Below are 12,672 nucleotides of genomic sequence, written 5' to 3' on the forward strand. Positions count from 1 at the left end.
AGAGAGTGTCTCATATACTTAGTTTTTGCAAGACCAATGACTTTTGTAATGCTATTCACGATACAATCCATGAATTGTTTGTTAAACATAGTACGAATCATCAAGTATCAAATCAAACAATGAATTGTTTCTAATTCCAGCTACACTATTTTGGGAAAGTTCTAAGTGGAGACATATCGTGAAACTGTTTCACATTTCCCTAGATGATCGATAAACTTTTGAATAAGATGCTCACTATTCCTACTGGATATGAGTATCTCATCATTTTCCTTAGTTGATTCTTAATTACGTTTTATGAGAGCTCTGAACACCTTAAAAGGTTCCAGATGTATGTTTATTAAGATAAACATGTTCATACCTTTTTGAAGGTAACAAAGTTGGTCTTACCATGTATTGTGGTTAATTTGAATGGTCCATTAATGTGAACTAATTCCAACATATATTCACATTACCAAGTAGTTTATTCATCATGTATCTTGAAAAAGAATATTTGTATTTGTCATAAGACTTGTGGTCAAATGTTTTCCAAAATCATATCCATCCGGATATTTGGTATATAATGCATTTCTTATTTATATGTCGAAGACTATGATTTCACAAATACATTTCATCCAAACCCTTTTGGATGTGTACGAATCAACATTGAAGTATTGTTACAATACTAGTTTCATATAATTCATGACTTTCTTTTAAATAGAAAACATGTAAAATGTTCCATATTTAAATAAGTCAAAACAATCTCATGAGATATTAAATATAGAATTTGATTCATAAGCTCGTAGACTAAACATTTGGGGAGAACAATTTGTCTTTTGCAACTATGAATATCAGTAAGGGCTCGGTATTCATGATCAAATTGTCTTCTCCATGTTTCAGTCTTTTTACTTCCTTTCAGTCATTGCCCATTCTTGCACATGTCAGTACCTTATGTTTAGCAAAATAATCAAGGTTTAGAAGTAATATTCCAATGGTATTATGAATTCTTATATCTAACTGTAGACTAAACATTTAGGAGAACGAGTTGTCTTTTGAACCTAAGGATAATAGAACCAGCTCGTTATCCATGCTCAAATTATATTCTCTATGCTTCAGTCGGTTACTTCCCTTCAAATATAATGGTCATGTATTCTTTCATGGTATTAGGTATAGCAATTCTAACCCCCTTTTACCAATGTGCAACAAATTTTCTTCTTCTTGAGACTTGCATTCATGGTAGTGAAAGAAATAACATTTGAAGATGGAGTTTATAGGATTGGACATGTTAGTTCCAAAGGATCCTCAAAATGCCATACAACTTCTTCATGGACATTTCAATATTTTTTATATCAAAATTGATTGAGCAAATTATATGTACATGTCAGCTAGTTGGTTACGATAACCATAGTTAACTCATAACTTAATGAAATTCCATTCCGCTCCAATATTTTAGTATACAATTTACACTTGGTATGTGCTCCTTACATATTAATACGAAGTGGCTAGAGGAACCTAAGGAAGAGCTTTATCTTAGGAATGATCTTTCTTTTTGTGTAGTAGAACTATTCTCAAACTATGAATTTGGACAAGATTGGTCTGTCCTTTTAGCTTATGCTTTCAAAGTTTTATAGAAATGGATTTTAGTGGATAAAATTATATAAATCATTCAATATGAATTTCCATTTTAGTTTGTTTTATTAATTCTTAGAAGACAATTACCCAATTCATAAATATAAATAAGACTAGGATCGATATTTCACTCCATGATGTGAAAAGGGATGCCATAATCACATCATGAAGCTATTTACGAAGGAAACACTATACACCGATTTCAATCACTATGAAATTCCTAGATCTTTGAGATTCATCGACTAGGGTCAAAGGCATGTTAATTTCATTTATGCTCATCTTAGTCAGGATGCCATGGATCATAAATTAGATGGTGAATCAACCAAGAAAAAACCATGTGATCCCTGACTCAGGTGATGCTTGAGATGTGCTAGTGCAACATCATTTTCTTCTATACTCTCAGATTGATATGCCGAAAAACCGCATATACCCCGCTAAAAAATTATAAAGAAAATGTTTGTTTTACATGGGTAGCATATGATTCATATTTTTAATTATACAACACAGAATTTTTTTAATACTTTAAGTTAATACTTGTAAGTTGAACATTATCCTGTCAAACCCTTTTAGTAACTCCACTCAAAACACAAAGAAGTGTTGAGGGTGGTAAGTAACGAGCTTTTAAAAATTGATCTCATTAGGAATCAAAGAAACCTCCTTAAACATGTCTTATAGCATTAGAGTGGGTGAGCCTAGCCGTGATAAGACTGGCGATGTTTTATTAAACATGCGAGGATGCAATGTTGTAAATGTCTTTATATATATATATATATATATATATATATATATATATATATATATATATATATATATATATATATATATATATATATATATATATATATATATATAAACACATTCTTCTAACATTTAAAGAAAATTTAAATCTTTTAAATTTAAGTATTCTTAAGTAATTCAAATTAAACACGAGATGACAATATTAATAATTAATATTAAATTCATATTCAAATTTATAATCTCTATTATAAACAATAATCACACTAAAAAAAGGTATTATCTAAAATAACAAAACCCTAGGAAAGGGGAGGTGAGATCGAAAGATTCTACAATACCTAGAGGGGTTAAGAACTTCCGTCCACTATAGGGAGATGAAGGGGAGAATAGAATTTCTAGCAAGAAATGAGCATTTAGGTTTTGATCCCAAAGCAATAAATGACAAAACCCTAACTCCTATTTATAGACTTTAGTTGCTTAATCCCAAAGCAACTCCAAAACCTTATAGAACTTGTCTGATTTCTTCCAACCCTATCCCTTAGGTTCTGGAATGCTCCAATTAATTAAAGATTTTAATGAACATTCAGCCCCTTTAATTAATTAATTTTCAATTAATTCTAAAATAGTTTCTACTTTATTTATCATAATATGACAAATTAATAAATTAATTTATCCTATTTTTTTGCCTTTTAATTTCTCAAACGCGTCTTAAAGGCAACCCAAAAGAACCATGTTATTATTAGAAATATTATCAATAATTATGACTTTGGATATTCTTTCCAACATTGATACGTCATTATATTACTCTCCAAACAAAATTTTCAACTTTTTTTACAATGCGTTGAAGTCTATAAAGTTCAATGGAACATATATTTAATAATTAAAAGGTTTATTTTCTTATTAAAAAAATTCAATGATCATTAAAATTCATATCCATTAGCTGCTAACATGACATTCAACAATATTGAATGTCAATTATGCATGCCAAATCATTCAACTACCTCATTAAACTATGAATTATAGGGTGTAGGAAAGAAAATCACAAACATTAGTGACCAAAAATGACAAATATTGTTGCTACAAATGTTGTTTGTTAGTGTCCTTTCACCGTTCTTCTGTGAGGTTTGTAGACTTAAACATGCTACTAATTATGTATTTGTTTTAGGGTATTCTTCTTAAAAGTTCTTACGTTTTGACATGGTATTAAATTAAATCTTAATATTTTGTAGCAATTAAGCTAACAACTTGCATTTGTTTACATGTGTTGGTTTTTACCTATTAAATCGGCCACCAAATATGCAGTTTTTCTTTTCATAAATATGATCAAAATTTAAGGTTTTTGTTTTGTTTTTGTTTTTTTTGAAAAAATTGTAGTTGTTAATATTATCGTATAATCTTAGTATATTCTTGGTTCCCGATTAATTGCATTATCTTAATTTAATATTATGGTATTCACGTTATTAGATAGAGAATATCCTTTCATCATAGTCTTTTCTCTTCTAAAAATAATTGTTATTATAATTTTCTGACAAATGATATCAACAAAAGCTTTTCAAGATCGGGATCCTATATAAGTTTATTTTCCGCTTTACAAAATCATGATTGTAAGATCAATTCAAGAGGTATAAGATCCCATCAAAACATTTAAAAACATAATAGATATATTTCATATTTCATCCCACAGTTAACATTTTAGTTCAAAATAAATACTTTAAAACATAAAACATACATTTCTGATACATTACTTAACTTTTTAAGGTTCATATTCGATGCATTTAGTTAGTGCAAGATAAACTATTAGATTTTGTTTAGAGAAAATTTAATATTAACGAACTTACAATTGATCCTACAATCTTAATATCCGGTCTTTTTTTTGACAACCTTATCTTACCCAAAAACGATCCAAGTATGATTAGGATCGATCATTTGACAAAGGTATGATCATAGGATCATACGATCAAAATCGTGACTTTAACAAAACTGATATAATTTTTTTGACAAAGGCTTTTTTAAAATATAATTTTTTGTAACTTTTCGATTATTATTTTTACTTTAGAGAAAAGGTTGTACGATAATATCATCAGTCAAATACAGAAATACTAAGATAATATTTTATATCACATAGAAAATATTATATAAAGATTATAATAAGATAAAATACTGAAAATTAATATATATATATATATATATATATACACACACACACACACACACACAAAGAAAACCTACAAAATTTGATCATATTTATGAAAAAACGCTCATATTCTATATGTGACCGGTTTACCAGGTAAAAGCTTAAATGTGTAGACGATTACAAGTATTTTGGGCTTAACTGATAAAAAAATTGTTTTAAAGGGCTTAAATGAATATGAGGTCAAAATTAATGTAAGGACTTTTCTGCAGGCTTTCACAGGCAATGCTATAGGTGCATTAACTTTTAGCTTCATCCAAGTTATTGAAACCGAAAGCAAATTGACCTATGGAAGGTTACTTAGCTCAATACGCAAAAAAGTTCATTACGCTCAACAAATGGTGGGGCGGTTTGTACCATTTGCATCTTCTATGTCTCAGGTATTACTCACCTTATTCGAATTCCAAAGGTGTTACTTATCAAAATACACATATTCTGTGGGTAAGTGTAAATTTATCTAAGGCGTCATCCATGAAACATTAGGATCATGGGACTCAATGAAAATGGAAGCTACTTTTAAAAAATTAGTATTACGTAAGACATGAATACATATGTTGTCCACGTTGCAGCCTGCGGGTGTATGATATTACTCTAGGCTGTTGAAATGAACCCTAAGGTTTAGAAATTGTTAATTTTCCAAGTAACCTAAATTTTCCAACACTAAATAATCATTCACCCACACCTCCAACAACCGCAGATAATAGAATTGTTAACAAGGATACGATACACACACAAGTCTTAGAATCACATATTTTGCATGAACATTTTTTTCAAACCATGTACTTACTTACAAATAGTAATTTTTGAATAAAATCTAGTAAATCATCTATATAAGTAGTATGGTTAATTAGATATAAGTTTGTGCTGATTATTTACATATCGGAGTTTGGACTATGTAGGAGCCTCAACTATCATGTTCAACAAGATTTGAGATTTATTCGGAGCCTGTTATGATGTAAAGTATAAGTATAATTCTACCAGAGATTAAATGGAGATAAGAAAAACAATTTATGAAAATTTACTACTAAGTTGTTAAGTTTTAAGCTAAATTTGGAGGTCTTATCTATAATTGAGTCATAGTGAGGTAGTTACTCACCTAAATTGTCATCTTTCAAAAGGTCAAACCGACATTTCAAAAAGGTGTAATGGTTTATGGTATATTTCCAATAATAAATGGTATGTATGAGATGAACAAATATATGAGTAATGCTTTTATAATATGGTTATTTTGTGATGTTTAATATCTTTTGTTGGTATAAAATACATTGTATTTAGTTAGTAGAGTCTATATACCAATTGTGTAGAAAGTTCGTTAACGCAAGGGAAGTAAAAGTGATAATTTATAATGTACAAGTTTTGTGAATGTAACTTCGGGACCAACAAGGTTCCAAAATATTGTTTTAGGAAATTATATGATACTTTACAACGCATCAAAAAATAATCACATGGAAAACCCAAAAGTAGCAATTCAAATTTTAACATATGGTTTTGCATGACTAGAGCGTCCCTAGTAAGGATTTGAGATTTAACCAATAACAATGCAAAAATAAGTCTTGGTGTTTAGATGGTAACATGTGTATTCCCATGAAAAATTTGTGCTGGGCCCACACTCCAACCCTAGATGTTTGGGTTTCACATATTCACTTTGTTAACCAACATATTAAAGTAGAATTGTCTCCCATTTCTTTTTGTTACAACTCCAACAATGTCGGAAAACATATTGTGACATCCGTATTTTTACGACCAAACTATACCTTTTCTTTATGCTTATTAAAACAAAGTATTCTTTATAAATGCATAATTTGTTCCATAAAAGTGTTTCCGAAAAAATGTTTTTTTATTGATTATTAAAAATTTGGGATGTTATAACTGACACAAGAAACATAAGCATAAACATAGTCTTTACAAACCTTACAGTAACTTATTATACTAATGGTCTATACTCCTCAAATTTCCCAACGTCTTCAATCATCATTATCTGTGTATATTCGTACTGCTACCTGTGATACAAAGAAACCGAGTGGGTCAGGCTTGTGAGCCTAGTGAGCACATGGGGTTTTCAACCTAAAATAATATAATTAATTTGTTTTAAATTATATATTTCGCATTAAACAAATAACCTGATTACCTATTCTCATTATTCTTACTCCCTGATCCTAAACCGATGACTTCAAGGGATCTAACCTAAAGGATAGTTAAGTAAACAATACTGCCTCGGGGATTCCTTAGCAATATATGTTGATAAACAATAATGGGGTGAATAGAGTGCCCATATGAATAATTCATTCATACCTACAGGTCATAGTATTGTCTCTATGAGGTTCCTTAGCATTTACAGGTTAGAGACCTACCCATGTAAAGTTCAGTGACACCTACAGGTCGTAGACTTGTCCATGTATGACTCATTAATGCCTACAGGTCGACCTATCCACATACGATTTATTTACATCTACATGTGGTAGACCTGCCCATGTATGATCGATTAACACCTACAAGTTGTAAACCTACCCTTGTATGACTAATAAACACTTATAGGTTGCAAGCCTATCCATGTTTCACCAAACTTGTCTAGAATAGTCTGCGGCCCATCCTCTATACCCAAATAGATGACTAATCCCTAGTAGTATAATAATACCATGTTGGCTATAACCTCTCATCATATTTTACTTTCTATAGCCCTTCACTACCTAATATACTTTAGGTAAAATAAGATAAATGGTTCAATACTTTATTTAAGTATAGTACAATCAAGTAAGTTATATTGAGCACAAGTATTAAAAATATAGATAATAGGCACACATAGCATCTAAATAGGTAAATAATTCATATCTATATGTAAGATGAAAGTAACTATGAACTCACTTGTTAAAACTGGATGACTGATGATTTGGCAGCGCTTTGTCTAATTCTTTAGCATTTCCTTTGATATGATTAAGGTATGAATATCACTAAGTATTAGTCTTATTTTCTTGGGACTATTGATATTCTAGACTACTCAATAATCCTAATGTCTACTGATCTATAGTTGATAAGAAGCAACCCTTTAAGATCATACCGAAGGTAGGGTGCAGTTCGTATACATAATATAGTGTTTGGAAATCCCGCTTTAAAAACCTCACTAAATCTAGCCTAAACATCAACCCCAAGTAGATCAATATGTATTATGACATGGAATCACTAATAAATATTGTTTATAGGTTCATAATAATGATAATGAACTTAAACATAAGTTACACTTTAAACATAAGAAGTGTAACTAGCTTACAAAGTTTCTAGCAAAAAAATGGGAAATTACGGTGGCAGTACTTCGACCCAAAAGCTCCTTTTCGTTGGGTTGCCAACTACTCCAGAACCTAGCTAAAGTACTTAGAAGTCTGGAAAATTTTGACTCCGAAGATTAGAAAGATTCCAGAGAGAATGAGAGTGAATAGGGTGAGAAATGAAGAGAATTCGACTGATATAGATAAGATCACAGGGGGCGCGTAGCACACCCTTTTTAGACACGCCACACCTATTGGATGGCGTACCTCCGTCGAAATACCGCCACCTATCAATCTCTTTGTGGCCTGAGTCATCTAATTCTAGAACGTTTGTGCGCCACGCCAAGTGACACACACATGAATTTTCCAGTTTTTCAAAAAGTTTTAACTTCTTCGTACGAGCTCCATTTTTGACGTTCTTTATATCTATACATAGTTACCGATGAGTACAACAACTTTCACTTAAACTCCGTTGGCTAATTCTCAATTTATTTTTATAGTTATATATATTTAACAGGCTTAGACTGTTAAAGTCCATATGAAAATCATAACTCTTCCCTACGATATTCGTTCTCGACTGTCTTTATATTGACAGATTCCTATTCACGAGATCTTCGATTCTCATTTAGATTGTTTTGCCTCACAATTGAACAATCTAAAATTCGGTTTATGTATCGTATACTACTATACTGAAACTTCGAAAAATCATAACTTCCTCACATGAAGTTAGATTTGGACGTTCTCTATATGCACTATTAGAAATTGGGTAGGGTTATAGTGGAGATCTGGATACCCATTGGATCATGTAAACACTTTTCGAACTAATATTTCTACCATATGCCCACTTACAAGAAACTCAACCTAGTATAATTCCAAGGGGACACTAACGAATCTAGGCATAGAAAACGTAAGACAAATTGCTAGAAGATGAGTTAATATGAAGAAAAATGAGAGCTAGAAAAGGTCTCACCTCTTCAAAGTGGAGAGCCTTTTATATAGAAAACGAGACGTAGGGCTTCGATTTAGGGTTTGTCGACATGGGTTCCTTTGGAAACAAGTCAAGGGAATCCAGAATTAAATAATAAATCAATTGTTTCCAAAACTGATGATCTTAGTCAATTTTACCATAATCACCCTCAAGAATTAGATTTTTTTTCACTATGTACCCTCAAGAATTCGATAATCCCAAGCGGGACCCCAACCAGTTCCTCTGCCCCGAGACCTTGCGAAAGGGGCGTTGCCCCTTTGGAAACCCTGAACTCGAGGCGCTGCCCCTAGACCCCGACTTGTCGTCAAACCGACTTCTATTTCAATCTTATACATGCGTGCACTCTGAATATACCCAAGCGTATATTATAGTACTTATTATTAATACCATGAGCTCATATGTAAGTTCCAATTACAAAAAATGTCATGGTGGTACTAAAATCGCTAACAATCCTCCCCCATTTTAGTGTAACCCTTGAACAAACATAACATTATCAAACACAAAACCAAACTAGTACTTAAATGAACAGGTCACAATGATTGAATTCCCATTTAGTATCATACTCTTACAAATATTCGAGAATCAAGGTGTTATAAGAATTGAATCCATCAACCCATTTGAATACCAGAAAGTAATATACATACTAGTTTATTGAAATTTGTAGTAAAATACAACTTAACACTATTATTAAGCCGTGTGTCCTAGTCTTATCATGATCTTATCACAGCCAAGTCCAACTCCTCTTAAAATGTGGCTACACTTCACAATCACGTAGGTAACTCCTTTCCATGTATCTACACATAAATTTAAGAGTAAATTACACGAATGGTCCCGATGGTTTAGGATAATTTACGCGTTTGGTCCCTAACTTATTTTTTTTTAACTCGGAAGGTCCCTACTGTTTGTTTTTGTTACATGCTTGGTCCCTGTATTACATAAAAAGTCTATTTTTCTCTTTATTTTTTAATTTATTTAAATAAACACACCCTTAATCTCACACTTCTCACCTTACCTTACGTACCGCATCATTTTTTCCTATTTAAATAATACTATTTTTAGGTATGGTAGGGACCAAGCTCGTAACAAAAACAAACAATAGGGACCAAACACATAAGAAAAACAATCAGTAGGGACCTTCCAAGTTAAAAAAATAAGTTAGGGACCAAACGCGCAAATTACCCCAAACCATAGGGACCATTCATGTAATTTACTCTAAATTTAATCAAAGGAATTATTAAGAAGTTAAACTTCAACTTGGTCAACTGCAGAACCGAACACATTAACTGGTATCTATACTTCATGTGTTCCAATCTATAAGTGTGAGCTTTCCACATTGAATTCAACTTCTAATGCCATATTAGAAGGGAATTAGGTGTCTCACCATTATAGATTTTAGATGGACTTCAATTCCATCCCAAGAACATACTTGTGCACTAAGTCTCTTGATAAACCCTTAGTCAAATGATCTACCAAATTATGTTGCGATTTCACAAACTCAATAGAAATTACACCATTCATGTTAGTTCTCTAACCATACTATGTTGGACACCTAAGTGTCGACACTTGTCATCACACACTTGAGTATAGGCCCTGCCCAATGTAGAAACGTTATCACAATGGATAGAAATAGGTGCTAGTGGTTTAGACCACAAAGGAATCTCAAAGACTAAGTTCCTTATCCATTCATCTTCTTTACCAGCAGAGTGCAACGCAACAAACTCAAATTTCTTTGTTAAGTTTGTAATGCAAGTTTTCTTATTAGAAGCCCGTGAAATGGCACCTCCACTATGCAAAAATACCCAACCAGTCATTGAGTGTCACAACTAACCTTTATAACTAGGAAATTATGTACTCTTGTAAACATCATCTATTGTGACACATGTAATTCTTATTCGATATCATGCACTATGCTCAATCAATGAAAACCAACTTAATCAAGAGTCACAAGTAAAGTTCAAAACTTTACACAAAATGTTTCAAATAGTCAACTAAGGGTTGAAAACCCTAAGAATCCCGGTTCAAGTTTATGATGGACTAGGATTTTCTTATTGGGCCTAATGGACCAATAAGCATTCAATTTGACTATGTTGGGCTTAGAACCCTTAAATGGGCTCTAAATGGACCCACATTTACAAAACTTAATATTTTGGGCCATGTGGGCCTAAAATGGTTTAGTTTATCTCTAATGGGCCTCGTTGGGCCATAAATGACTCCACGTACCCTAATGGGCCTTAAACCTTTTTAATTAGCCTTAATGGGCCGTGAACTCCCATAAAAGGGGCCTAATGGGCCGAGAGCTAATTAATTGGGCCACATAGGACCATGACCAAGCATGTAAGTCCCAAGTCACCCATCCTTCTTCTCTTCTTAGCCTTTCTCGGCCCAACTATGTAAAAATAGGAGATTTGCATGAAAAGAGGTGGTGACACCTCATTTTTATTTTGAGGACAACCAAGTTAATTACATAACATGAATCTAAGCAAGACTTTAGCAATGGAGTAATAGCCTAATTTAAAACCCCTCCCCTCTATTCTTATTATCTTCGACCGAGACCTCACACACACACCATCATCTTCATATTACTTCAAACACTTACAAGAAATCTCTCAAGAACTCCTTCATCTTCCTTTAAATTTTTGAAAATTAGAATGTGTTTCAAGAGGTTAGTCATCAAAGTTCACCATAATTAGTAAGTTTTAGTTAGAACTATATAGTTTTAACTCCAAGTTACTCCTTAAATCTCTTCTTAACCCACATTTATTCATGATCCATACTCTAAAACTTCATAGAACTTTAGATCAACTCAAGGAAAGCTTGGTAGGGTCGAAACCTCACTTTTTTCTTCACCAGACCAAGAACAAACAAGCAACGTGAGTTCATACCCCTTAATTTTCGGTTTTACTATGTTTTGGGGGAGGATACAAGTTGAAATGTGCTAGATCTATGTATTTGTGCATGCTTATGTGTGTTTTCTTGATTTAAATTGTGATTATGTGATGAACATTATAGATCTCGAAAACTCTAACCAAAAATTGTGATAATTGAGAACTAAAACACTTTACACAACTTACTATGATGATAAATGTGTTAAAAATGTGAAGATTCATAAGAAACTAAACAAAATCTTAAAAAAGGACCACTTTTGACAAATGACCAAAAAGATAAGTCCTCCTTGGCATTTTTCGGTTTTTACAAGGGTCACAAGAGTCAAATTACTTTAAAAATGGGTAATTATGATATTTATGACTTTAAAAGGGTCAAAAGTGTAATTTTTCGCATAATGGGCCAACTTATGGGCCTTACGGTTTTCTTGGGCATAAAGTGTAAACATTTTAGTTTTTATGGACTAAAATGTCATATTATACAAAATTTGAGTCAAGAATGTAAATCTATGGATATAGGGGCTGAAAATGTCACTTTCCTCGAATTTGGGCCAAAATTGTTATTTTTATAAAAATTGGGCCGAAGTTGTAAATATTTATGAATTTTGGTCCGAAAATAAAATTTAAACCAAAATGGGCCACAAATGGTCATTATATTTGAATTAAGCCCATAAATTGAAGACTTTTAGTCTTAAGGGATCTAAAGTGTCAAATTTTCCAAAAATGTAACTAAAATGTGTATTTTCGGTCTAGTGGGCCAAAAGTGTCACTATTACAAAAATTAGATATTTTTGGTTGTCTTGGTAATACCTCGAGCTAAAACAAACAACGGTATACTAACGAATGGATGAAATACTTCGATAACAATTTTATTGGGCCTAATACTCTCGTTACATAGCCAATGGGCCTTAGGGGCCTATTTAAGTGTATATTGGGCCTAATATCTTCCATGACATGTTTATTGGGCCTTGCAGCCCTTTTACATGTTAATTTGGGCCTGGACTATGGATC

The 12,672-nt window shown here is 32.2% G+C and overlaps 1 protein-coding gene across 2 annotated transcripts in view; it reads left to right on the forward strand.

Annotated features, from left to right (window-relative positions):
* Positions 1-12,672, forward strand: part of LOC111893989 (metacaspase-1) — a 28,358-nt gene that overhangs the window by 12,955 nt on the left and 2,731 nt on the right. Inside the window, exons 4-5 of one of the 2 annotated variants that reach the window (XM_023890059.3) lie at positions 4,744-4,911; positions 5,431-5,727. In XM_023890059.3, coding sequence (XP_023745827.1) covers positions 4,744-4,911; positions 5,431-5,490 — 228 coding nt within the window. In that variant the 3' untranslated portion in view covers positions 5,491-5,727. Of the gene's footprint in view, positions 1-4,743; positions 4,912-5,430; positions 5,728-12,672 lie in introns of those variants that run through there. The other variant, XM_042896843.2, reaches the window with a different exon arrangement.

Source organism: Lactuca sativa, chromosome 7 (assembly GCF_002870075.4).
Source record: "Lactuca sativa cultivar Salinas chromosome 7, Lsat_Salinas_v11, whole genome shotgun sequence".
In the NCBI taxonomy this organism is placed as follows: domain Eukaryota; kingdom Viridiplantae; phylum Streptophyta; class Magnoliopsida; order Asterales; family Asteraceae; genus Lactuca; species Lactuca sativa.